General features: G+C 48.4%; 2 protein-coding genes and 1 pseudogene across 2 annotated transcripts; all 3 read right to left on the minus strand.

The window, feature by feature from the left end:
* Nucleotides 1-12,148: 12,148 nt before the first annotated feature.
* Nucleotides 12,149-14,312, minus strand: LOC136295073 (phospholipase A and acyltransferase 3-like; annotated as a pseudogene).
* Nucleotides 14,313-17,006: 2,694 nt separating this feature from the next.
* LOC136295074 (phospholipase A and acyltransferase 1-like) lies at nt 17,007-18,781 on the minus strand. The gene is given in 5 exon segments (XM_066193334.1): nt 17,007-17,216; nt 17,218-17,276; nt 17,677-17,945; nt 18,141-18,348; nt 18,756-18,781. Coding segments are annotated over 4 exon segments (585 nt in total). The 5' UTR covers nt 18,253-18,348; nt 18,756-18,781; the 3' UTR covers nt 17,007-17,071.
* Nucleotides 18,782-23,281: 4,500 nt separating this feature from the next.
* Nucleotides 23,282-25,634, minus strand: LOC136295344 (phospholipase A and acyltransferase 1-like). The gene is made up of 4 exons (XM_066193842.1): nt 25,454-25,634; nt 24,920-25,076; nt 24,453-24,721; nt 23,282-24,070 (listed from the first exon to the last, which is right to left on the minus strand). The coding sequence occupies exons 2-4, from the start codon at nt 25,032-25,034 to the stop codon at nt 24,017-24,019; spliced, it is 438 nt and encodes a 145-aa protein (XP_066049939.1). The 5' UTR covers nt 25,035-25,076; nt 25,454-25,634; the 3' UTR covers nt 23,282-24,016.
* Between the last annotated feature and the right edge of the window lie 1,671 nt (nt 25,635-27,305).

Below are 27,305 nucleotides of genomic sequence, written 5' to 3' on the forward strand. Positions count from 1 at the left end.
AGAGACACATTTCTTTCAAGTGGAAAAAGGTTCTGTCTCCCCTGTGATGCTGTCCTGATTGATGGAAGCTGCATTGTGAATGAAGGGATGTTCTCAGGTGCAGCATTGGAAATAGGAATGCTAAGGTTCTCTGAAATAGAGGTGTCTCTATCTGTTCTGTCAGCAAATTATTTGCTATTTATTAGTGTAGTTTGCAGCAGGAGGGAGACAATCTGTGGCTTGAATAATTGACAGTCTTAAGCTTTTGGACACTGCCATTGTGTAAGATGCCTTTCTTATCCACATTTAAAACAAGTAGCATTAATATATTGTTAGGAGTAGCAAGTGAAAACACTGAAATACACTGAATATGTATTTTTTTAGTTTTTGGATTCTGATGTTGCAGCAGAGCACACAGAGCAGAGATGCCAGTGTTAGCCCTAAACAAGAAGACACTGCAAGGCATAAACTTGGTTCAGGGACAAAATGTGACCCAACCTCCTCACATATAATGTTCAGAAAAACCTACCATACCATGGGTGGGAGTAGGCAAGAGAAGAAAAGGAACTGCTCTTCTCTCTGCCATGTCCTGGCCTGGAGTGATTCTGGATCTCTGCAGTTAACTACCTTGTCATTTTTTCTCCTTCCTTGTCAACCTTTTTCTCAAGAGAGATACCCAGGTGTGTTTGGAGAGGCAGAGTGCAATGGGTGTCCCTGCTTCCTGCTCAGCTCTGTCCCTCTGAGAAAGACACCTGGGCACTGCTGTGGCAGGTGTAGCCACAAAGGAGGCTGCTAATTCAAGGCAAACAGAACTCAGCAGCAGCCTGAGTGCTTTTAATTACCCTGAGGGCGTTAGGAGAATATGCACAGGGCTATTCAATTATGTCATTCTCAGCACAGTTAATAAATATTCTTCATCTAGTCAATAAACCTTTCATCTTGTAAATGTTAGGATAATGTTCCTTCTGTTGAAATTAAGTCTTGCTGATTTTTGTGCTTGTCAAATATCACCTACCGTCTGCAAAATCCATGAGACCACAGATCAGAGATGCAAAGTGTCTTTAGGGACTTCCCTAAACCCTGGCAGGCTACATCTCAATTCCAAGCCTAAAGACCATTGAAATCCTAAACGAATAACCATATAAACATGAAAATTGGTTATATTCAAAATTATTAAATTTTATTTATTATTATTCAAAATATTTAATTTGTATTGCAAAATACAATAACAGACTTCAGCACTTCAGTGCATGTGATGCCAAACTCAAAATGTTAATCCTTTCCAGTGGCCTGGACAAATCATACACCCCATATCAACTCTCAGTATAATTAGTAGTAATTAGTACACCAGATACTTCAACACCACAGAGATAATTATGCCATAATGAATGAAAGAAGAAATTCATTGCAAGAGGAGAATAATCACATTCCCAATACTTCTTAAGAAAGCAGAGAGGAAATTACTATCTGATTCAAATTAATGAGATGAAATTAATAAGTGACAACCAATAAAATATTCCTCCAGTGGAACCAGACTGCAGGCACGTAGTACAATCTCTTCTTGGCTCTCCTCCAGTGCTCTGGGGAAGCCCCACTGAGGAGGTGCATGTTGAACAGGCTCACAGCCCACCAAAAGGCAGTTCCAGCAGTGCCAGAGTGATTTTCACCAAGATACTTTTGCAGGCAGTGTCTCTAATAAGCAGCAGAACAAAACTGGATCCATGTGTCAGAAGAAATTCATATAATTAAAAATATCCTCTGTAAGGTACCACAGCGTAAAGCCCTTTTTGCAGACGTTTCCAATGTGCATCCAACTTGGAATGTGCTAGTGACCTCTTGCCAAGAACACGAGGAGGAGCTACTGCTGTGTGCACGGGTCTCATTAGTCTGTTTGCATAATTACTCTTTTCTAAATGTTCACATTTTTAAATGTATTGTAAGACTAGCTGTCAGCTATGCTCAAAACTGTGAGGCAGTAAAGGAATTTAATTCTACTTACAAAATAGCCTATTTTATGTTTAATAAGATAAAAATATTTGTTGGTTTTATGTGATGTTTAGCAGCTTCACGGTGTCTCTGAAGTATTAATTAATTAATAAGCCAATTATGATCAGGCTGAGAACAAGGTACAATGTGCTGGAGACAGAAGCAGCTTTGATGGCCCAGAGGCACAAAAGGTCTGGATTCATTGTGCTTTTTAATAGAGCTGCTTGCTTCCAGATTAATTTCATTGTGCCTGTGCTAGTAACAGGGGATGCTAGTGGTGATCAAAGATAAATATATCTATTGAAATTTCTCCTTAACAGGCCAGACTAAATGGTGATGGGTCATGTTGTGGTCTTTCAGACACACCTTGTCAGCCAGCAGTTTCTTATGGGGAATGTGTGTGTATGAAAAGAGAGGACTCTGATAAATAACTTCCACGATGAAATTACAGTGCCTTCACCCAGACCAGCCTTGCATGTCTTCAGTCTGAACTGTATGCCCAGGAGGGAATAAACCTCAAGGCTGGGCTGAAAGAGAAAAGAAAGAAACAGAAAGAAGTTTCTTTCATAAAAAGAAACTGGGACATGAATCTTTGTGTTATGCAGAGGCATGGTGTCAATAGGGGCTAACCAATTTACCCATTTTTAATAACAAGGTGGGAGGGACAAGGTGCCTGTGGCTATGCAGATATAAAATCTACAGCTGGAAGTGAAACTGGGGCTCCTTGTGGCTTTCAAATTGCTCCCAGGGTCACTGGGATCAGGCCAACAGTGCTGCTCCAGCCCTGTGAGTGAGCAGCACCAGCCCGACCAGATGCACTCCCTTTCCATGCTGCAGCCTCACAACCCTTCTCCAAGGGCACTTTGCCAGGATTTTTTAGATCTCTGCTGTGAGTTGATTCCTCTCCAATAGGGCTGTTTCTGCTCAAGCAGCAACTGTTAAATAGGACACCTGTCCCAGCCCATCAGAATGTTTTCCCATCTCAGTTACTTCACATCAAGCTGAACTCATGAGAGAATTAATCATTGAGCACTTTTTGGTCCTCTTAAAAGCAGTCCCACTAACAATTACAGTTTCAATAATCAAGTTTCAGAAAATCCCTAGGTTTCCATCATTTTTCTAGAGAACTATTTGTGAAGGCCTGGATACTTGTCATCCACTGGTTGACCTGGATGAGGAGATTCAGGGAAATCCCCTGGATCTGAAAAGGTTTTGAGTGACTCAGGGCTGCCTGCATTTTCTCTCCTAATTTTAGAAACACTGGAGTGCAAGGCAGGGGAGGGAGAGCTGCTTGCTGAAAGGAGATGATCAGACCACACCATGGACTTAATCTTCAAAGGCCCCTGAGAAGCTCTGTGTTCTGACAGCTGAAAACATAGACCAGCTTCTTCCAGGAAGGAGCAGGATTTCTTGTAACAACACCAGGAAGACGGTGCTACGGCAACGATGAAATCCATCTTGTTTCAAAGGCTGCTCTGTTTCCATAACAATGTCACTGTAACTCATCACATTTCAGTTTCCAGTTTTCCAGGATTGTAGATTCAGGAATATTGCATTAATATGTGTATTTATTAAAAAAAAAAAAAAAAAAAAAAAAAAAAAAAAAAAAAAAAAAAAAAGGCTGGGACAAACACTGGGAAACAAGTGAAATATACAGAAAAACACCAAGATTCCTGGGAAGTATGCTGAGATGACAGTTGTTGAGATGATGGTTCATAAACTTGAAACCGGTGGTTGGTCTGATTATACAGTCAGAAGACAGAATGTGAAATTGTCAAAAGCAAAACAGTCACCTGTTATTAATAAATCACTTTATCAAGAAAGATACAAAGTTCAGGATGGAATTGGTTTGGGTAATGGATGACCCAGATAATATCACTTTTCTGACCTCTTCTGGGCTCCTGTGGAAGGAATAACAATCCTACCTCAATTCCCATTTTCTTCTGGGCTTTGGAGAATAGTCGTTGTTTCACAGAAGATCCTGGAGGAACAGTACAACACGTACATGAAAGTACCACCAGAAATATTGCCCAGCTTTTGCAGACAAGACACTCATGTGGAATTTCTATACTCATATAAAGGGAGAAACTTTATGGTGTTTTTGATCTTAAAAAAACCCCCAAACTTTAATCAGAGCTTGCGTTGGGGCTGAAATCCTAAAAGGATTTCCACTGGCCCCACTGCAACTGCATGTACAGGACTCCTCCTCCAAACAAGCCTTGGGCTCATTAAGTGTCATTAGTTAATGCTACAAACAAGTTTTCATTGCTTGTAAGTTCAAGATGCACAGAGCCCAAGAACTAGAGAGATGCACAGCCTGAAGTTCAGATGCTCTTTATCTCTCAGCTGACTTGCATCTGCTGAAGATTTAGTGCATAATTAATATTGATATGTCAAAATATCCAGGGCAGATACAGGATCACGGTAATTGCATGTGTCTCATCAAGTGTGTTGTGCTGTACAAGTTCTTAAATTCCCTCCTAATTTATTGCCGTGTAAATTCAGCATTGAGTTACTGACCCAGCTTGTAAAGGCTTTAAATCTTAGCAGTGCACAACTCACTGTGGACATGCAAATTACTGTTATTAAGGATAATTGATATTAATACTTCAGCCAAAGCTTCTCTCCTCTTGCTGCAAATAAGCACGGGGGTTTCTTTTTTGTCTATCAAGAATATTATAGGCTTGTACTCAAATTTGTCTGCAAATTTGAAACTCAGGTCACTCCTATGATTCACTTAATACCTCAAAATAATTCCAAGCAAACACAGAACCAATGATCTGTGACTCTTTGGTTTGTTATTTCAGGTGTCACTGACTTGCAAAAAGGTGAAAGTCTCCTCAGTGCAAGAAAGACAAGGAGCTACCTGAGCTCCTTGTGGTCCAGAAAAGGCCACAAAGATGATTTAGGGTCTGGAGCGTCTCTCTTAGGAGGAGAAACTGTGGGAGCTGGGCTTGTTTAGTCCGGGGAAAAGTGAGAAGAAATCTCATTAATTATTATTTTAAATATCTCAAAGGTGGGTATCAAGAGGAAGGTGCCACACTCTTTTCAGTGGTGCCCAGTGACAGGAGTAGTGGCCACAAACTAAAACACAGACAGTTCCACCCCAATATGAGGGAGAACTTCTTTCTATTGAGGACAGCAGAGCACTGGAAGAGCTGCCCAGGGAGGTCATGGAGTTCTCTTTCTCTGGAGATGTTCACAACACACAAGGGTTGTTTCTGTTTCACCTGCTCCAGATAACCCTGACTGGGAGCGGGGTTGAACTGAATGATCTCTAGACTCCCTTCCAACCCTATCAATTCTGTGATTCTTTGAAAACAGTTTTAACAGACAATAGAAAGATTTCATTTAGAGCCACATAAGATCTAATGACACAAGCCTCCAAACACGCCAACAGCAGCAAGAAATATGTCTTCAGAATTATGTACTACTTCCCTAGGTTTCTCAATAGCTCCTCTTATCCTATCTAGATTGTTCCTCTATTGATTGCAACTTAATGAATCATTAGGTACTGCACTGTAAAGCTGTGATTTCAGTGTGTAGTAGAAACTATATGCAAAAAATGCTGCAGAGTTACAAGGAACTCTTTGCTTTTAGAATCACAGGAAAGACCAGAAAATCGAAAATTTAGTATTTAAAAGAATTCTTACATTAACACATAAGCATAAAAGCAAATTCTTCAGTCATGTGATTTACTACTAACAGGCAGCAAAGTCAGGCTCATTGATGCAGACAAACTGGACGGTTTCATTCCAGCTTCCATTGCCTTGTGATTGGCAGGAAAACGCAAGGCAAACACAGCTGCTCCCTATGTAAGCACAGCCAGTGATGGCTGCTTTTGAGTGCCAGGGGAATTAAATGCTTATAATGCCTAATAACTCTCTCCTTGCTGAGGATTCAGAAGTAGCTCTGAGGAACAGAGGAAACCTGGGGACAAGTTTGTATCTAACCCAGGGTATATGGAAGCATGGTGAGGACTATGCATCCCTTGAGGAAAAATTATTAGTAGTGTGGTTCTTTCCTCAGGATTTGTGACATTACTACACAAATACCTGCCAAGGCTTTGCAGATGCAGTGGGCACCTCAGTCATGCTTGAAATGTGCAGAATTAATTCAGTTAAACACACTTGTGTGTGTGACAATTTGCTGGACCAAATTTCAGTGTCTGAGCTAGCAGCCTGTGGCTAACAGCAGGCTGGTATGTGTGAAAATGTGGAAAGAATCAAGTATTTCCAGGTGAAAGTTTTACAAAGGGATGTTGCAGAAGGCTGTGTCCCTGGTTTCCTGGAGGGAGGCTAAGAAGGTGGAAGTGAAATGGCATGTTAAGACCTCAGCCTGAAACTAAAGATTGTCTTATTTCTAGTAGGTATATGCTCATACTGAGGTAGAGATCACCTTGGAAAGAAGCCTGAAACCATTTTGCAATGAATGGAAAGTCCTCTCAGATTATCATCAAGCACTTCTACAGCTTGCTGCCAAAAGTAGGTTCAGAGAAAACAATGCAATTGCTTGTCCCCATATTTTACTTCATGTCAGTGGTGTTTTGTTGGGAGAAAGTGTTTTTTCTGTCAGCAGCTGTAACATTACTTCACATTTTGACAACTCCAGGCAAGATTCCACCTAGCCTCAGGTTTAACCTGAACAGCTTGCTTTCAGCATCTTGTAACACCTCAGATGACAGAGGTGACTGTGGTTATGTGAGCAGCTGCACAGGGGAGTTACTTCATGGTCACCTTCTCAATTCCAGTTTAATTAAAAACACCAACTCCACGTGCTACTTCCAGAGCTAGAAATGGCCTTGCTCAGCAGGGCCATCAGGAATGTGAAATAACCAGCTCTAGCAGCAGGCATCTTCAACTCCTATCACTCAGTCCATTAAATAGCTGGTGCTAGGACAGATTCTAAGATTTTCTACTCTCTAGCCAGATTTTCAGGTAGAAGAATCCTCAGGCTGAGCAGTGTTATTGCTGCTGTCATCAACCATCTGTTCTGCACTTGGGAAGCCCTTACAGTGCCTGACTGCCCTAAAGGCTGCTGCAGACCATGTGGTGATCACTGGCTTCTCAGCACTTCTGACAGATCAGGCAAGGCAGAAAACAGCAGGATAAATAAGAAGTTAGAGGACACCTAAACCCTAAGGGGAACAAAACCATGTCAAGGTTTATGAATTGATATTAGAGCATTTTACAAGTGTCAGGGACCCACCAGGGAGGTCTAGTCCTGCCTTGCTTCAGTGGAGCAATGGAAACACAAATACTGCCAAGGCAACCCTTTGCTTTTTCTTGCAGATAATGGTGAATGTGCCTACCTTTGGCAGGATGTCTCCTGGCCAGAAGTCGAGCCTTGTTGAAGGGTTTCAGAACTCAAGTAAAGTTCCCTTTTGTTTTCTTCTGTAACCAAATCAATAATGTGTTTTCTTGAAGTGTGATTGTCCCATCTAGTGCTGCTCCAGGTTGATCTTTCCCACCCTCCCTTTCTTCCCAAGCAATCCCCCTTTGCATCCTTTGCAGCTGCTTTTCTGCCAGTTCCTTAACAGGCATCCCTCTGCATCTGGAGTACCAGCATCCCTCACTCAGAGCCTCTCTCCAGCGCAGCACAGAAGGCAGCACTTAATGAGGCTGAGAGAAAAACACCAAGGCAGACCCCCACGTTTACAAATAGCCCCAACTCCAGCAACTCCTGCACAGTGGCTGGTGACGTCCGTCAGCCCAGCAGAGCTGAAAACAACTCGGCATAGTTTGGGGGTTTGACCCCAAAGGTCAAACCAGGTTCCCCAAAGGAAAGCTTTGTCCCCCAGACATGATTCTCACTAATTATGGATGTTGCATTTTAAGCATAAACAAGACATGACACCTTTCTGAAAAAGCAACCGTTCATTATTTACTAATTATGAGGTGGAAGGATATTTTTTCCATCTTGTGACTGCCACGGATTTCAGGCTTTGAAAGTGATCCACGCAGTGATATCACCGTTAGAACAGGAGGTGTCTGTGACCACATCTTTCACCTCCCAAGTCCCCAACCTCCAGTGTCTGCTGGAGCTGAACAGGTGAGTTTGCTCACGGGGCACTGCTGCCTGCTCTGAGCTTGGTGAATGGGGTTGTGAGTGGGAGTGCACAGCTCTCACAGGTGCTGATAAACCAAACTTTATTCCTCAGGAACTGTAAAAAATATAGAAGAATGGGGGCTTGAATTAGGTTTGACCCTCAAATTTCAGTGCTGGGAGGACTTTTTAGGATGTTAGGAGAGGTTTGTGCTTGGTAGGTAATATTTCTGGATGAGGTAAAGGAGTGGAATCACGTGAAAAGGCAAAATATAATGGTGAGCATGGGATAGATTTGCCTGCCATTACTTAAAAAAAATTTCAGCTCCAGATGCTGCAGACAGTCGTGGACTAACAATGCCTTCTAACCAAATGTATGTGAAGATAATTACCTGTTTGTGTAGAAATGTGCTTGATTCCCAGAACTGTTGAGCAAATTAGTAATGTAAAACAACAACAGCTTAATCTGGGTATTAAAATTGTAGCTGCAGAATAAAACAAAAGAACAAACTGCTGCAGATGAAGGGTAGTTAAATAACTCTGCAAAACCTTAAGGCAAAAATATTTGTCTATGGAATTTGAACTGTTTTCTACTCTTCTGAGGGAGCCTAAACATAGATCCTGAACACAGAAACCATCTGCAGCACTAAACCCACAGTACTGAAGCTGTAAGTAGGATTTGTATTTTATGTTTTGTGGTTGAGCTGCTGCCTTTGCTGTGAACACCTGACCATTTAGGGCCTGGTACCATTGTGGTGTTTTGGGTCAGTGTTGCATCCCCATTGTTTATCAGTACATGGTTCCTACCACAGGTTTTTATCTTTATTGGTATCACTCAGCAGGGGAGAAAGGACACACAGGGCTTCAAGTTTAACAAAGATCTGAAAAGCTGTATAATTACAGTCAGGGTGTGGATTGACTGCAGGTACCCTGAGAGTTGGGAGAAAGCCCCACGATACAACTTCATCTCTTCCAAAAGAAGAAAGGGAGCTAGAAGGGTCTGAAGTGCTGCCTAGCTGGCTGGTGGAGGCCCAGGAAGAGAACTTTCTGTAAAATGGGGCTTTGGGAGAGCTGGGGGAAAAACCCAAAACAAACCCTTGAGAAAGAAGTCAGTGTCTCAGGCAGGTGAAGGAGGGTAGTTGAGGAGAAATTACCACTGTGTATCACCAGTATGTGATGGTCCCCTAGAAACTTGATACATTAAAAGAAAGAGTGAAGGAAATTTGTGTATGATTTACTCTGAGCTCTCTCCCTTGCCCCAGTCCATGCCCGTCTTGGGGGCACAGACCCACAGAGGGTGAAGGGCAGAGGGCAAAGTGAGATGCTGTAAATTTGCAAGGTTCATACCAGGGCTGGTGGCCAACAGGGTCCACTGGTGGGTCACCATGTGGGGACAGCTTCCCCAGCCAGTAGTCCGGGGGCACCAACTTTGTCCGTGTCCCCACTACCCAAAGACGTTTCAACCTGGCATGAAGGGAAAGTCTGCCTGTCACTGCTAGTACTGTGTGCTGGGAGTGCATCATCTGACCTCAGTGTTTCAAGGGACACTGGGATCTGCAGGGAGAAGGGTGGAAAAACATTCAAATGCCACATTAACCCACAAGTTCTGTGAATTAGCAAGGTCTTCAGTGGGATCCAGCTGGTAAACTGGGATTCCTATTCCTCCTATTCCGGGGTTGCACCATGGCTGTGAGGCTGCTGGTGGTGGTAAGATGTTCCGAAGTACCATTGGATGCACAGTTTCTATTGCCAAAACCCGAGGGTCAACACACGTGAGTTTTCCAAATACCTGCTATGAAGCAGGCAGGGTGTTGCCTGTCTGAAAATGCAGGACAACTGGCAGTGCTTGTGCCCATCCCCAGCCCCCTCTGTCCCACCTTGCTGCCCTCTCCAAGGTCTGGCCACACAGCTCCACCAGGGAATAAAACAGCCTCTGGCCTGGTTTTTCCGGAATTCAACTTTGCTTGAAAAATATCTCTGATATCAGAAGCTGGCTTGTTCCCATTTTAGTCAAAAGCAAAAAGACTCTCCCTATATTCTAGAGCCAAACTCTATTGTGTATTATTCACATATATATATATATTTACATACACATATGTGTATATATATATATACGCACACAAAAATGAGTAGCATATCATCACACAGAAATGAAACAGCAGGGCAGGAGGCCCAGAGAGGCATTTCAATGGGGATGTTCCCAGATGCCAGGACTCAGCCAGGGCTGTTTCCCTGCCTCTGCATGGATGCATCACAGGGCAAGTGTGCTAGTGCAGGCAGCTGCAGCACACATCTTCATAGCTGTGTCTTTCAAGCACTGAGGCCATTGTCCACCTGAGAGGAAAGATTTTGGCACTGACCAAAAAACTAAGAAAATAATTTTTTCGTTTTGTATTGTCTGGGATTTTTGGTTTTGGTTTTTTGGGTTTTTTTTTCTTTAATGTATGCCTTTCACCCCTGTAATTGATACCTAATTAAAGCAGGCTGGGCTGGAAAGAAGAGGGTATGACTGTTTGCAGTTCCCTTTTCCTGGAGAGGGCAGGAACAAAGTGCTGTCTGAAATTACCTTTCAGACAGTGCTTTCCAGGAAACCAATGTGCCCCTCAGCAGCCCAGTGGGAAACACTACTGTAGTAAAGACACTGCAGCTGTGACTACTATCTTCTGTCATCTGCATCATTGTGACCTGTGTTTTTTCCAAGGGAATGCTCTTCTAGAAGCCCATCTACACCAACTGTGAGCTGGAGTGGCATGTATACTCTGCAGAATCCTCAAAATAACCCTGGCTAGAGAGGCTGCTAGGGAGGGGATGCTGTGGATTTTTCTGTACCCACAGCAGCCACTGGCATGTAAAATAATTTCTGGTCTTCACAAACTCCTCCCTCTCCACTTCAAAATTCTCTGCTGGTGTACCTCCTCCTTGAGAAAGAAGAAAGCAGAGCTGAAAAGGGAGACTGTGGCTTGGTTTCAAAAATGTGTGCCTCCATAAGATGGTGTGGTGGATTTAGTGCAGAAGAATGTATTATTGTGAGCACAGAGCATATGAGGGTCAGATGTATTTATTTTCAAATACACACATCATAAAGAATTCCTCTGAGATTCGCAGCCTTACCTTGCCTGACTTCCATTCCTAGAGGAGAAAAGGCTGTGATGATACCACTTTTAAAAACCTCTCTCCCCTTTCCTGTTTGAGTCCTGCAGAGATGATTTAGCCTGCCTACCCCTCAGTTGACTGAGACCCCTCTTGAAATTGCAGCTTTTTGCCCCTGGATGAGCGGGCAGGACTTTGATTAATCTTAGCAGAGTTGACTTTTATAGGAGTTTTGTTAAAAGGCAGGTCCCAAGCCCATTTCACAGAGCACTGATCCCCTACAGAAGACAGGTAAGACCAGCAAGAAGCTGCAAGCAGCCAGGCTAAGATGGGACAGAGAATTTATCAGCTGGGAAATCTGCACATGTTTCTCTGTTTTATCCTTGTTTTGCAAACACCCTTAGGAGAAGGCAAAGGGCAATTCCCTTGGTTTTAGCACCCATTTAGTTCTGCTTCCTTTTCTCCCCAGCGTCAGGAATTTGCCAGGAAGCCCCTGGCAGCTGTTGACGCACCCTGTCAGCAAGGTTTAGGATGCTCATCTCCCTTCTTTCCACCTCACAGGAGCCACTCAATTTAGGTACCACAGGCAGGGACTCCAAGACACTGCACATGCCTTACTTGTCCTTTTGCAGTCCTGGCAACCAGGACTTTTCCACCTGCTCAGGCCCACAGCAATATTTACCTTTTCATAAAGCTAAGGCTAATATCAATGATTCACAAAAAGAGCCTGTAGGATGTAGCTGATAAAACCAGGACATGGGTAGAAAGCCTGCACCAGTCCTCAGAAAAGCACTGAAGGGGAAGTGTGTGGGGAGGGGCGAGAGGGGAAGGAATGGAAAATTTGCTTGCAAGTGCTTGTGGACTACCACAAAAATCATCGCAGACAGTGAAATAAAAGGAGAGGTGGCAACCAGGCTAGTGCTGCCAGGGATCACCTTGAATGGTGACATCCCTGACTTATTATTTCTAGTGGGATGGCAGGCAGAAGCAAGGCCAAACTTGCCCACAAAGCTATCCTCAAATAGAAAAAAGAGGATTTTAGGCAATATGAGTTTGGATTTCTGACATTTTATTATGGCTTATTTAATGTTTACACCAAGTGTACACAGCGGCTAGTCAGCCTTGATGGCAGGTGGAGCAAAAACTGACCAGTGACAGCTGTGGCCAGGGACTCCCACTGCCTTGCTCTGAGCTCTTCCGGACAGTACATCAGTAGTATTATTCCTTGGATAAGGCCTTGCACAATGCGATGCCAACACCAAGGGCTACAGACAAAAGGATACCTTCCAGTGTTGCAAAAAAACCAACAACTGCTTTTTCGGCCTATAAAAGGGAAAGCAAAACACAGGCTGGAAACATGAAGAGCACTTGTATTTACACCCCCCAACAGGATAATGTACAAAATGCAGGGATAGTCAGGTTAAATAAATCAGGGAGAGACATGTGCCCCATTAGCAGAAGGGGTAACACCCAGGTGTGTCCCCCAGGAGGTGGCATTCAGTGAGAGGGCACTGTCAGGGTGCAGACAGACCACAGTGCACAGACCACAGCGACCCTGCAGATCCAGAGGCTCTGGGGAGGCCAGAGGCAGCTCTGGTTTGGAGCCCACACCTGGGACTTGGCTGTCCCCATGCAGGCTGCAGGCTGTGTCCCAGTCCCCGACTCACAGCTCACAGACAGCAGCTGCTCTGGGAGGCACCCAGGGGCTCACCCCGTGTCACTCACCTGCGTAGAGCGTCTTTCTCCGTAACGGAGCTCTGTCACAAAGTGCTCACAGTTTTTGGTAATCACATTATAAGACACCTCCTTGTCAATCCAGCTCTCAGCACACCGGATGATCTCCTTCACGGGGCGAGGACTGCGGGAGCGATCACGCTTGTTGTTGACACGCCATTTATCATTTTTGACCACCTTCTTCAGGAGCTCCATCTTCACCTTGGCCCTTGTGGCAGACATTGATGAGCTGCTACCCAAAACGGATTGGGTTTCATCATCTGTGTAAGCCAAGAAGGAGATAAGACAGGCAGGCAGATCCTCTCTGGCCCCTCCAGGACCCCAGATGGGTTTCTGACTGTTCCTGGAAAAGCCAGCCACACACAGAGTCCACCAGCAGCCCATGGAGGTGTTATGAATTAGGTGTGGTAATTGGCTCATGCAAATGAGGAAAAGTTGTTGAGTATGGTGGGGAGAAGTTTTGTTGAGGTTTACAGTTCTTTTGACCTGTACTTTTGTTGTTCCAGTATAGTTTTGAAACCTTTTCTGTTCTCTCTTCAATCCTCCCCTCCACTTCTGTGGTTACTGCCTGGCAGCTCTGGCCGACAGGACTGTAAAAACATGTGGGGGAGGACTTCTACTTGCCCCGTGCGAGAGGTGGGAGGGAGAGGGAAACGCTTGGTGCTGGGAAGCCTGGGAGGGTAACATCACACCACCAATCGGGGTACAAGAACGGTATCAAAACCAACAATCAGGATACAAGACCGATATCGCACTCCAAACAGGATACAAGAATGACTCCACCAATAACAGACACTGAAGGACTGATTGACAGGCCCTGGGAGGAACCAAGTACACAAATATGGGCAAAGATATGGGCCGTGGGGGGTGCCAAAACAACGTATTGATCATTAATGCTAACAAGGCTGATGCAATCACAATCTATTTTGTCACCCGAAGACTCTGGTGGGCAGGAGTGCCATCAAGCTTCCAGCACTGTTCCCCCCTTTGCTGTGTAATTTTAATGAGTTCTAAATAAATTTTATTTACTCATTCCTGCCTGGGTTTTCAGTCGGTTACAACAGAGGGAGATATTGTTGGGGCATCCCAACACCCACCCACCCAGCACCCTGCCAGGTGGCACAAGCCTTACCTGTCACATGGATGACATATCCATCCCCCACGTAGAGAGCCCAGTGCTGGTAAACTGGCCGGTAGATCTCGATGAGGTCCCCAGGCTGGGGGGAGTGACAATTGTCCTGTTCCATCTCCGGAGCGTGCAGTGAGGACGTGCAGCACCTGTAGCCGGGCGGGCTGAGCGCAGGGCAGAGCGCAGCGGGGAGGCGAGGGCTGTGCACGGGCAGCGGGCGGGAGCGCAGGCACGGAGGGTGTCAGTGGCGGGCGCCGAGGGCAGCGAGCATCTCCGGCAGCCCAGCAAAACTGCGCGCCCACCGCCGGCAGCCTGGAGGGGCCGTATCCGCTGGGAAACGCCGGCTCCATCCCCGAGCTCCGCCCATCCCGGCTTCTGTCCCGCTTCCAGAGCGCCCCGCCTCCCGGCCCGCTGCTCCCGCTGTAAAGCTCATGGAAGAGGAAATCGCCTGAATCCTGCCGGGCTCACTGCCAGCGCCTCTCCGGAGCCGGCCCGTCCCGTCCCGTCACACTCGACCCCCACTCCAAAGAAGACTGTGCTTCCAGTCGTCGTGCCAAGACGACCTGTTGATTAGAAAACTTTCTTCTTGCCCCCGAGGAAGTCGAGCTGCCGCCTCGTTGCAGTGAGCCTCTGTCCCCAGCTGATCCTCCTGTCCAGTGATCGGCAACCGCACTAAACCTGTCAATCCACAGGACATTGCCTTGCTCAACAACAACCTCTGGATGCTGATTAAAACCTGCCTTGGGCACCAGTCAAACAGTCTGTACCACAAATGGCAGAGGATGCTGCAGGGTTTTGAAATGGCCTCGTGTAAATGCAAAAGACTGCAGCAAAAAGCATGGATTAGATTGATGTTAACCCATCTGCAAACAAAGTAAAGAGAGTGATCTGAGACCCTGCAGCTGAGCTCAGGGCTGCACGATGTTGGGGCTTCAGCCCAAGTTTTGATCCTCTGATGTGAACCAGATCCACATGACTGAAATCCCTACGAAAGTCGTTCCGTGTAGGGACGGGCTGTGCTCGTCCTGGCTGTGCCTCAGAGCTCATACAAGGATATTTTTCTCAGCTTTTGGGAAAAAAACGGCCTTGACTATACTCAGGGTGAACTATAAAATCACCTAAGTGGTTTAGCTGTGAAAAAAGTTTTGAATCCATTTCCAGGAATCCAAGAAGGAGTTTCAGTTTCATTTTGATTATAACATTTTCCTGGAAAAAGCTAAATTTTGGGGGGGGATGTAATAACACAGGACAGCAGAAAAACAATAGAAATTCTGTGTTGATTGTTTCAAACATTGAAAAACTAAGGTTTAAAAAAGCAATTAACTAATTCCTTCCGGTTTTGGGTTTGTTTTTTTTTTTTTGGGTTTTTTTTTTTCCTCTTGCTTGCACAGCTTTGGTTTAACCTACTAAACCAACTTGTTCTCAAGCAACAAGTTTTTCACTTCAACTCCTCAGATTCCTACCCTGATGGGGCTGGCAGGGGAGGGAGTGAGCGGCTGCCTGGTGATTTCTTGCTGGCTGGGGTTAAACCCGGACAACCTGTTCAGAGCACACAAAACCAGCCAGCCTCTCACAGACAGCTCTTCTGCTCTCACCTCTCCCTGCAGTCCAGGCAGTTGCGTGTAAGAAAAGCAACTGAGGATTGTGTGTGTCACAGGTGGGATGCAGGTAACCAGGTTCCAAACACTTAAGGCAGGGACTCCAGGTAAAGGACAATAAATCACACTTCCCCTGCACAGTTTTCTTCCAAGACAATCCACACATCAGCTTTGTGACAAGGAAACAGCGTGGCTCAGTACACTGGGAGATGAAACATAGGTGCCTCACAGCTCATTCTTCACATCCCTCACCCGCAGCTCTGCAGAGACCCTGGCTTTGCCTTCCTGCTGTCTGGGGAAAGATTGAGCTGGTGCTGGGACTATGAACGCTTTAGAATCAACATTTGGTCATTGAAGTGAGAATGGCCCCAGCTCTGTGAGTCAAAGTCTCCTGGCCGCCTTTGTAATTCTTTAAGCCCCCTCTGTGTTCAGGCAGCTCAAAGAGTAGAATTCTAGAATGGTTTGAGAGTTAGAAGGGATCATAAAAATCGTCTGTCAGGCTTGTTCAGGTTCAAGACCAGCAACCACTGCACATACAGGGGCGAAGTGGAGAATTTTGATGGCACAGTGAAACAAAGCACTGACAGAGGTAAAGGCAGCTGCGGTTTTTCTGTCAGACCTCACCGCACTGGGGGGCTGCTGTTGCCAACGACAGTCAGTAGAGCCAGGGAGAGGAACACTTTGTAGGCTGGAAAAAAAAGTGAGCAAAACACCATCGCACCAAAATCAGAGTCACCCTGTAAAATATTGAAGGATACAGCCTGTACGACCTGCCCTTCCCTCCTACTTCCCAACCTCCCAGGAGCTGCTCACTTTAGGCAGCACAAGCTGCCTAAGGTTTTAGGACATGGCACACGCCCTACCTATCCTTTTGCAGACCTGGCAGCCAGGGCTTTCCCACTTAGTGATTAAGTGAATCTTAGTGATTTTTCCCCCATTGTTATCGTGAAGACGCTGGGAGTAGGAGAGGGTGACAGCCTGGAGTCGCACGGCGAGTGAATGAGTCCTACAAAGGAAGTGGCTGATAGCCCCGGCACACCTACGGGGTCGTTTGGGGAGGGGAATGGGGGCTTGGCAGTTTTGTAGCTGGTGGTGCTCTCTGGTGCTCGGGGGAATGCGGAGCCGTCGCGGGGTGCGGCGGGCAGTGGTGCGTTCTGTGCTGGGACTTGGCTGCGCTGTCGGTCGGCAGCAGGATGTGACTGTGGCTGCACTGTAAGTTGGCAGCACGGTGTGTCTGTGGCTGCAGTGCCCGCCCGTGCCGCTGCTGCTGGACGCATTCCCCGCGGCTGCCCAGGCTAGAGGTGTTGGGGATCATCTTCAACAGTGATGTTCCTTGTGAAAACATTCCTGATATATCATCTCTTAATGGGACGGCAGAAAGAAGCAAGGCTGAATTGTTAAACTTACTCGTAAAGCTATACACAGATAAAAGAGGATTTTAGGGAAACATGAGTTTGGATTTCAGACATTTTATTAAGGCTGTTTTAATGTTTAGAGGGTGGCACTGTTGCTAGTCAGGCTTGCTGGCAGGTGTAGCAAAAGCTGACCAGTGACAGCTGTGGCCAGGGGCTCCCACTGCCTTGGTCTGAGCTCTTCCGGACAGCACATCAGTAGCGCTATCTTCTGGACAATGCCGTCCCAACAACAGCAGCAACAGCACCAAGAATACTTACTGCTGCTGCTGCTGCAGTACCGCCAACAACTGCATTTGTGGCCTATAAAAGGGAAAGCAAAACAGGTTGGAAACATGAGGAGCACTTATATTTACACCCCCCAACAGGATAATGTAAAAAAGACAGGGATAATCAGGGTAAATAAATCAGGGAGAGACATGTGCCCCATTAGCAGAAGGGGTAACACCCAGGTGTGTCCCCCAGGAGGTGGCACTCAGTGACAGGGCACTGTCAGGGTGCGGACAGACCACAGTGCACAGACCACAGCGACCCTGCAGGTCCAGGGGCGCTGGGGAGGCCAGAAGCAGCGCTGGTTTGGAGCCCACACCTGGGACTTGGCTGTCCCCATGCAGGCTGCAGGCTGTGTCCCAGTCCCCAGCTCACAGCTCACAGACAGCAGCTGCTCTGGGAGGCACCCAGGGGCTCACCCTGTGTTACTCACCTGGTCACTGAATTCTTCTCCATAGCGAAGCCTTGTCACAAAGTGTTCACAGTTGCTGCTAAGAACATTATATGGCACCTCCCTGTCAATCCAGCGCTCAGCACTCCGGATGATCTCCCTCACGGGGCGAGGAGTGCGGGAGCGATCATACTTGTTGTTGACACGCCAGTTATCATTTCCGATCACCTCCCTCAGGAGCTGCTTCTTCACCTTGGCCCTTGTGGCGGATACTGATGAACTGCTACCCAAACTGGATCGGGCTCCTTCATCTGGGGAAGCCAAGGAGTAGATAAGGCAGGCTGGCAGACCCTCACTGGCGTCTCCAGGATCTCAGATGGGTGTCTGACTACTACTGGAAAAGCCAACTACACACACAGGGTCCAGCACCAGCTCATGGAGGGAAACAGAGCTCTTGGGGCATCCCAACAACCTCGCGGCACCCTGCCAGGCTGCATCAGCCTTACCTGTTATATGGATGACATATCCATCCCCCACGTATAGGGCCCAGTGCTGGTAAAGTGGCCGGTCGATCTCGATCAGGTCCCCAGGCTGGGGGTGGCGCCTGCCATCTGCCATCTCCGGAGCGTGCAGTGAGGACGTGCAGCACCTGTAGCCGGGCGGGCTGAGCGCAGGGCAGAGCGCAGCGGGGAGGCGAGGGCTGTGCACGGGCAGCTGGCGGGAGCGCAGGCACGGAGGGTGTCAGTGGCGGGCGCCGAGGGCAGCGGCTGCCGGAGCGGCGGCCCCGCTCCGCCGCCCGCCGGCGCAGGGCGAGGCACCGAAGCGCCCGGCTCCCCGCCAGCGCATCCGCCCGAGGCCGGGCCGGGCCGGGCGGTGTCCGGCTGCTGCCGCCGTCCCCGGCTGCCCCCGCCCGCCCGCGCTGCCCGCGCTCCTGACCCGTTCGGGGCTCCGCTGCTGCCGGGGCCGGGCCGCGGCTGTCCGGGGGTGCCCGCGGGGCCGAGCCCGTGCCCAGGCTCTGGGGCACCTCGGGCCGCCCGGCACAGCCGCGCCCGCCGCCGGCAGCCTGGAGGGGCCGCATCCTGCTGGCAAACGCCCGCTCGCATCCCCTGAGCTCCGCTCACCTCGGCTCCTGTCCCGCGGCTGCCGCGGTCTCTCACGGCCCGGTGCACCCTTTATAAAGCTCATGGAAGAGGAAATCGCCTGAATCCTGCCGGGCTCACTGCCAGAGCCGCCCCTGAGCCGGCCCGTCCCGTCACACTCGACCCCCACTCCAAAGAAGACTGTGCTTCCAGTCGTCGTGCCAAGACGACCTGTTGATTAGAAAACTTTCTTCTTGCCCCCGAGGAAGTCGAGCTGCCGCCTCGTTGCAGTGAGCCTCTGTCCCCAGCTGATCCTCCTGTCCAGTGATCGGCAACCGCACTAAACCTGTCAATCCACAGGACATTGCCTTGCTCAACAACAACCTCTGGATGCTGATTAAAACCTGCCTTGGGCACCAGTCAAACAGTCTGTACCACAAATGGCAGAGGATGGTGCAGAGGGATTTGAAATGGCCTTGTGCAAAATGCAGAAGACTTTGCAGCAAAAAGCATGGATTAGATTGATGTTAACCCATCTGCAAACAAAGTAAAGAGAGTGATCTGACACCCTGCAGCTGAGCTCAGGGCTGCACGATGTTGGGGCTTCAGCCCAAGTTTTGATCCTCTGATGTGAACCAGATCCACATGACTGAAATCCCTACGAAAGTCGTTCCGTGTAGGGACGGGCTGTGCTCGTCCTGGCTGTGCCTCAGAGCACATACAAGGATATTTTTCTCAGCTTTTGGGAAAAAAACGGCCTTGACTATACTCAGGGTGAACTATAAAATCACCTAATTGGTTTAGCTGTGAAAAAAGTTTTGAATCCATTTCCAGGAATCCAAGAAGGAGTTTCAGTTTCATTTCGATTATAACATTTTCCTGGAAAAAGCTAAATTTTGGGGGGGGATGTAATAACACAGGACAGCAGAAAAACAATAGAAATTCTGTGTTGTTTATTTCAAACATTGAAAAACTAAGGTTCAAAAAAGCAATGAACTAATTCCTTCCGGTTTTGGGTTTGTTTTTTTTTTTTTTTTCCTCTTGCTTGCACAGATTTGGTTTAACCTACTAAACCAGCTTGTTCTCAAGCAACAAGTTTTTCACTTCAACTCCTCAGATTCCTACCCTGATGGGGCTGGCAGGGGAGGGAGTGAGCGGCTGCCTGGTGATTTCTTGCTGGCTGGGGTTAAACCCGGACAACCTGTTCAGAGCACACAAAACCAGCCAGCCTCTCACAGACAGCTCTTCTGCTCTCACCTCTCCCTGCAGTCCAGGCAGTTGCGTGTAAGAAAAGCAACTGAGGATTGTGTGTGTCACAGGTGGGATGCAGGTAACCAGGTTCCAAACACTTAAGGCAGGGACTCCAGGTAAAGGACAATAAATCACACTTCCCCTGCACAGTTTTCTTCCAAGACAATCCACACATCAACTTTGTGACAAGGAAACAGCGTGGCTCAGTACACTGGGAGATGAAACATAGGTGCCTCACAGCTCATTCTTCACATCCCTCACCCGCAGCTCTGCAGAGACCCTGGCTTTGCCTTCCTGCTGTCTGGGGGAAGATTGAGCTGGTGCTGGGACTATGAACGCTTTAGAATCAACATTTGGTCATTGAAGTGAGAATGGCCCCAGCTCTGTGAGTCAAAGTCTCCTGGCCGCCTTTGTAATTCTTTAAGCCCCCTCTGTGTTCAGGCAGCTCAAAGAGTAGAATTCTAGAATGGTTTGAGAGTTAGAAGGGATCATAAAAATCGTCTGTCAGGCTTGTTCAGGTTCAAGACCAGCAACCACTGCATATACAGGGGCGAAGTGGAGAATTTTGATGGCACAGTGAAACAAAGCACTGACAGAGGTAAAGGCAGCTGCGGTTTTTCTGTCAGACCTCACCGCACTGGGGGGCTGCTGTTGCCAACGACAGTCAGTAGAGCCAGGGAGAGGAACACTTTGTAGGCTGGAAAAAAAAGTGAGCAAAACACCATCGCACCAAAATCAGAGTCACCCTGTAAAATATTGAAGGATACAGCCTGTACGACCTGCCCTTCCCTCCTACTTCCCAACCTCCCAGGAGCTGCTCACTTTAGGCAGCACAAGCTGCCTTATATTTCAGGACATGGCACATGCCCTGGCTGTCGTTTTGCAGACCTGACTGCCAGGGCTTTCCCACTCTTACAGGTTTAGGCTTCGTAGTGAATTTTTCCCCCATTGTTATCGTGAAGACGCTGGGAGTAGGAGAGGGTGACAGCCTGGAGTCGCACGGCGAGTGAATGAGTCCTACAAAGGAAGTGGCTGATAGCCCCGGCACGCCAACGGGGTCGTTTGGGGAGGGGAATGGGGGCTTGGCGGTTTTGTAGCTGGTGGTGCTCTCTGGTGCTTGGGGGAATGCGGAGCCGTCGCGGGGTGCGGCGGGCAGTGGTGCGTTCTGTGCTGGGACTTGGCTGCGCTGTCGGTCGGCAGCAGGATGTGACTGTGGCTGCACTGCAAGCTGGCAGCACGGTGTGTCTGTGGCTGCACTGCAAGCTGGCAGCACGGTGTCTCGGTGGCTGCACTGTAGGTCAGCAGCACGGTGTTTCTGTGGATGCGCTGTAAGCTGGCAGCACGGTGTGTCTGTGGCTGCACTGTAGGTCAGCAGCACCGTGTGTCTGTGGCTGGACTGTAAGCTGGCAGCACGGTGTTTCTGTGGATGCGCTGTAAGCTGGCAGCACGGTGTGTCTGTGGCTGCAGCGTAAGCTGGCAGCACGGTGTGTCTGTGGCTGCACTGTAGGTCAGCAGCACGGTGTTTCTGCGGATGCGCTGTAAGCTGGCAGCACGGTGTGTCTGTGGCCGCACTGTAGGTCAGCAGCACGGTGTTTCTGTGGATGCGCTGTAAGCTGGCAGCACGGTGTGTCTGTGGCTGCACTGCAAGCTGGCAGCACGGTGTGTCTGTGGCTGCAGTGTAAGCTGGCAGCACGGTGTGTCTGTGGCTGCACTGCAAGCTGGCAGCACGGTGTGTCTGTGGCTGCAGTGTAAGCTGGCAGCACGGTGTCTCGGAGGCTGCACTGTAGGTCAGCAGCACGGTGTTTCTGTGGCCGCCCTGCCCTCCCGTGCCGCCGCTCCCGGGCGCGCTCCCCGCGGCTGCTCCGCCTGAGCCCCTCGCAGCGCCCCTGCTGGCCGCAGGCGGGCACTGCAGGCCCTGCCGGCCGCGAGGCACAGCGCTGCTCCGCGGGTCGGGAGCTGCCGAGGTCTTGGCCGCTCTGTTCTACACATCTTGTACTACAGGACTCATATTCCTCCTTCCACATCTTTGCCTCAAAGCCTCGTCGTTTCGAAGTCATAATCATCTGGAGGGAGGGGTCTCCTTTCTCTTCCAGGAAGGTTCCCGCATTCCTTGGTAGACTTGTGTCGTTTTCAACAAAACACCCCCACACACCGGGCTTTAGTTTGAAAATACAGTAAACCTTCAGTGGCACTTTTATTTCAGTGATACTGTGGTGGTGGGTTTTTTAGTTATTGTTAAGTTATTGTTAAGTAATTCTCCCTGTGGTTTGTTCCTGTTACCCCCTGAAATGTGTGGTTTGATCCCAGGTTCTCCTCTCCCTAATCCTGCTGTCATTCACTTCCTAGACAGACCTTTTGCCTCATTTACATTATATCAATCCCCCCTGATTCTTACCCCGTGTTCCAGAGGATTCCCTGTCCGTCCTAAATCTCCGTCTGGGAAATCCCCTGTTCTTCCATGTCCCCTTGGTCCACCGAACCCTTTCCACTCCCCTTGCCTTTCCTATGGGGTGTTAGATCGTGAGTCCCTCCTCACTACCCTCCCCGCTGTATCCCTGATTGGTTAAAGAATTTTATCTTTCCCCCTCCTCCCCCATTTTAAAAGTGGGCGCGGGGTTTGTTTCGACCTTTTTTCATCACCCCTCTTGGGGAAATAAAGGTCTCTGAGAGTTCACACGAGAAGGAATCTCTAAATCCTTGCTTCGAGCCTAGACACTACAACATCTGCTGCCATTGAAGAACAGCTTTGTTTTGTACCATGACCCGGACTGCTGGCAGATTCGGGAACAACCACCTTGGCATGCAGCCGGGGTCAGAGCTAGCTGGGTTCTCCAGCTCGTGTCAGAAACAAAGAAAGAGCCTCCAGGAGCTAGCTGATCAAAACAGGAAGAAAAGTCTGCATCAGTCCTCAGCAAAGCACTGGAGGGGAGGTGTGGGGAAGGGAGTGGATAACTTGCTTGCAATTGCTCCCAGACTACCACAACAATCATCCCAGACAATGAAATAAAAACACACGTGCCGACCAGACTAGAGCTGCTGGGGATCGTCTTGAATAATGATGTTCCTGATTTATCATATCTTAATGGGATGGCAGGGAGAAGCAAGGCTGAATTGTTAAATCGTTTGCACATAAAGCTATACACAGATAAAAAGGATTTTAGGGAAATATGAGTTTGGTTTTCAAAAATTTTCTTGTGGCTTATGTAACATTTGCACCAAGGGTACACAGTGACTAGTCAGCCTTGGAAGTATGTGTAGCAAAAGCTGACCAGTGTTATACATGAAATTCTATATGTCCAATTCAATAAACAACGAAGTTAAATTTTAGCAGCATTTTAATTGAGATGAAATACATTTGGCAGTGATTAAATATAATTGAGGTTCTGATAAGCATAAGCAAAACTGATCGGAGTACAGGGGGGATTTTCTCCCTCCTCACATGCATAGAATACATTTCAAACTATACTTATACACCATAGGCTAATACATATTCATTAATATTTCCTGTAAATTCCCTCTTATTTCCCATCCTAAAATATATGTCATTTATACTTCATGGCGCATGCCTCACTTGTTGCCAGATGGTCTTCTGTCCTCTTTCGATGGTCTTTGATGAAGCTCACACTCTTCCTCATTTTTTCCTCTAGTTAACCTTACAGGTTGCACGTGCGTACTAGGCATTGTGTTATATAAGTAGCTTTATATTCCAAGAAATTAACCTTGTATTTCATAGATGAAACCATAGCTTCAGATGTTTTTCCCAGTTTGTCCATCCCAAGGCCTTGGTACAATACTTATTCCAAAACTACATCGTGTATCCTATTTTTACATGTAACATCTGCAAAAGGGGCACATCCGCTCCTTGACACAAATCACCTGTATTACTTTGTAACAATTATTTTCTAACATATTGATATAGTTACAACTTAATTGGCATGAAGCATATCCATTTATCACATCAGTCACTGCAATGGCCAGTAGATCCCCTTGCCTTGCTCTGAGCTCCTCCTCACAGCCCATCTATCTCCTGGATGAGCCCTTGGATAATGTTGTCACAGCAAGAGCAGCAACAGTGCCCCTGCTGCAACAGTTAGTGCTTTTAAGACCTATAAAAGGGAAAGCAAAACATAGCTTGGAAACATGAAGAGCACTTATATTTACTCCCCCCAGCATGATAATGAACAAAATGCAGGGATAGTCGGGTTAAATAAATCAGGGAGAGACATGTGCCCCATTAGCAGATGGGGTAACACCCAGGTTTGTACCACCAGGAGGTGGCACTCAGTGACAGGGCACTGTCAGGTTACAGACAGACCACCCTGCAGGTCCAGAGGCTCTGGGGAGGCCAGAAGCAGCGCTGGTTTGGAGCCCACACCTGGGACTTGGCTGTCCCCATGCAGGCTACAGGCTGTGTCCCAGTCCTGGCTCACAGCTCACAGCCAGGAGCTGCTCTGGGAGGCACCCAGGGGCTCACCCCGTGTCACTCACCTGCTGAGAGACTCCCACTTTGTAGCGAAGCATTGTCACAAAGTGTTCACAGTTGTTTGTAAGCAGACCATAAGGCACCTCCATGTCAACCCAGCGCTCAGCACGCCGGATGATCTCCTCCACGGGGCGAGGAGTACAGAAACGATCATACTTGTTGTTGACACGCCATTTATGATTTCCGGCCACCTCCTTCAAAAGTTGCTTCTTCACCTTGGCCATAGCGGCGGACACTGATGAGCTGCTACCCAAAAAGGATGGGGCTCCTTCATCTGGGGAAGCCAAAGAGTAGATAAGGCAGGCTGGCAGACACTCTCTGGCTCCTCCAAGATCTCAGATGGGTGTCTGACTACTCCTGGAAAAGTCAGCTACACACACAGGGTCCACCAGCACCAGCCCATGGAGGGAGACAGAGCTCTTGGGGCATACTAACACCCACCCAGCACCCTGCCAGGCGGTGCAAGCCTTACCGTCCGTGACATGGATGACATATCCATCCCCCACGTAGAGAACCCAGTGCTGGTAAACTTTCCGGTCGATCTCGATCAGGTCCCCAGGCTGCGGATGGCCCCTGCCATCTGCCATCTCCGGAGCGTGCAGTGAGGACGTGCAGCACCTGTAGCTGGGCTGGCCCAGCGCAGGGCAGAGCTCAGAGGGGAAGCGAGGGCTGTGCACGGGCAGTGAACGGCCCCGCTCCCCGCCAGCGCATCCGCCCGAGGCCGGGCCGGGCCGGGCGGTGTCCGGCTGCTGCCGCCGTCCCCGGCTGCCCCCGCCCGCCCGCGCTGCCCGCGGTATCCGAGCTCCCGTCCCGGCCGCGCTCCGTTCGGGGCTCCGCTGCTGCCGGGGCCGGGCCGCGGCTGTCCGGGGGTGCCCGCGGGGCCGAGCCCGTGCCCAGGCTCTGGGGCACCTCAGGCCGCCCGGCACAGCCGCGCCCGCCGCCGGCAGCCTGGAGGGGCCGCATCCTGCTGGCAAACGCCCGCTCGCATCCCCCGAGTCCCGCTCACCTCAGCGCCTGTCCCGCTGTTGCCGTGGCCGGTCTCAAAGTCCCGTCTAAACGCTGTAAATAGGGCGAACCAGGCTCTTGTGTGTAACCTGCCGGGCTCACTGCCGTCACTGCCCCGGAGCCGCCCATCGGGGCACACCCATCACCTGCCCCGGGGATGTTCTACTCCCGAGGTTGTTGCCGAAACAACCGCTGGGTGCAAAATCTGGTCCTGCCACCATGGAAGTTAGGTCACTGCCTCTTTGTCAGGAGCCCCTACCTCCAAGGGGTCCCTCCTGTTCAGGGATGGGCAACAATCCTGACACTGCTCCCATACACATGGCAGGATAGCATCTTTTAAAACAACAACCTTTGGATCACATTTAAAATCAGGCTTGTGTACCAGTCAGTCAGTACCAAACCCAGCAGGGGATGTAAATGTCCAGTGCAAACAGTCTTGTGTAAATTCAAAAGATTTTTGCAGCAAAACCATGATGGATTAGATTTATATAACCCCACTTACAAACACAGTGAAGAGGACCAGGTGAGGCCCTTGAGCCAGGCTCGGGGCTGCACAATACTGGGGCTTCCCTAGATTGCACTGAATCACCCCAGGTTTTCATCTTCTCATGTGCACTGCATTCAGATGCTTGAAGTCCCTAACAAAGTCCTTCCGTTTATGGATACACTGTGCCTGTGCCAGGTGTGTCCCACAGCACAGTCAAGGATTGTTCTCTCAACTGTTGAGAAAACAACAGCCTTGACTCTACTGCATGGCAACTCAAGCACATCTCAGGCCCTGCCAACATTTCCTAGAAAGGCTCATAAGTGCTGAATACAGCAAGTGATGGATGGATTCTGCTTCTCCTCCTCACACTCTCAGCTTATGCTTCAGGCAGTGTTCCACCAAATCCTGCCAATGCACCCACCAGGCTCCATGGAAAGGCAGCCCTATAATGAGCAACATCAGCCTGAGTGCAAAGAGAAGTACACTACAATTGCAAACTGTCACATGCAGTAAAATGTTGCAGGTTAGAAGAACAAGACAATTCCACAAATGAAGTAATTCCAGTATTCCTCCTTTACAGGACCCTTAGGATGTCAGTTCCATACACTGTTCCATACATACTCTCTTTCTACAGGTTGCAGCGAGAATGGTCTGAGTGCAGAGAAGTTAAATCTCACAGATTGCTGTACAACCACTTCAATAGCTTAGCCATGAAAGAAATTTTTATTCGATTTCCATTAATTTAAAATGATTTCTCAGTTTCAGTTTGATTATGATGTGTTTTCCTGTATCAAAGCTAAGAACTTTACTCATACTAACAACAAAGGGCAGTACAGCATACAACTGCAAATCTTGACTTGGTTGCATCAAACACTTTTAACCTGACACTTAAAAAAACTCTTTGTTTTGCTTTGCTTGCTTGCACAGCTTTCAGTTACCTACTAAACCAAATTTTTCTCCAACCACAGGTTTTTTCACTCTTCTGATTCCCTCCCTGATGGGGCTGGCAGGGCAGAGAGTGAGTGGCTGCCTGGTGCCTTCTTGCTGGCTGGGGTCAATCCTGGACAACCTGTTCAGAGCACACAAAACCAGCCAGCCTCTCACAGACAGCTCTTCTGCTCTCACCTCTCCCTGCAGTCCAGGCAGTTGTCTGTAAGAAAAGCAACTGAGGACTGTGTGTGCCACAGGTGGGATGCAGGTAACCAGGTTCCAAACACTTAAGGCAGGGACTCCAGGTAAAGGACAATAAATCACACTTCCCCTGCACAGTTTTCTTCCCAGGCAATCCACACATATCAGCTTTGTTACAAGGAGACAGCGTAGCTCAGTACATTGGGAGACACTTTTCAGTCAGGGAAAAATTGAG

This window comes from Chamaea fasciata, unplaced genomic scaffold (genome assembly GCF_029207755.1).
Source record: "Chamaea fasciata isolate MVZ Bird 193981 ecotype frontalis unplaced genomic scaffold, bChaFas1.0.hap1 SCAF_11, whole genome shotgun sequence".
Taxonomy (NCBI): Eukaryota; Metazoa; Chordata; class Aves; order Passeriformes; family Sylviidae; genus Chamaea; species Chamaea fasciata.

Excerpts from the sequence above, each read along its gene's own strand:
- LOC136295344 (XM_066193842.1), bottom strand. The coding sequence starts at position 25,034 with ATGGCAGATGGCAGGGGCCATCCGCAGCCTGGGGACCTGATCGAGATC. Across the intron at positions 24,722-24,919 it reads TGTCATCCATGTCACGGACG|ATGAAGGAGCCCCATCCTTT; the intron begins GTAAGGCTTGCA and ends TGGCTTCCCCAG. Across the intron at positions 24,071-24,452 it reads AAGTGGGAGTCTCTCAGCAG|GTCTTAAAAGCACTAACTGT; the intron begins GTGAGTGACACG and ends TCCCTTTTATAG.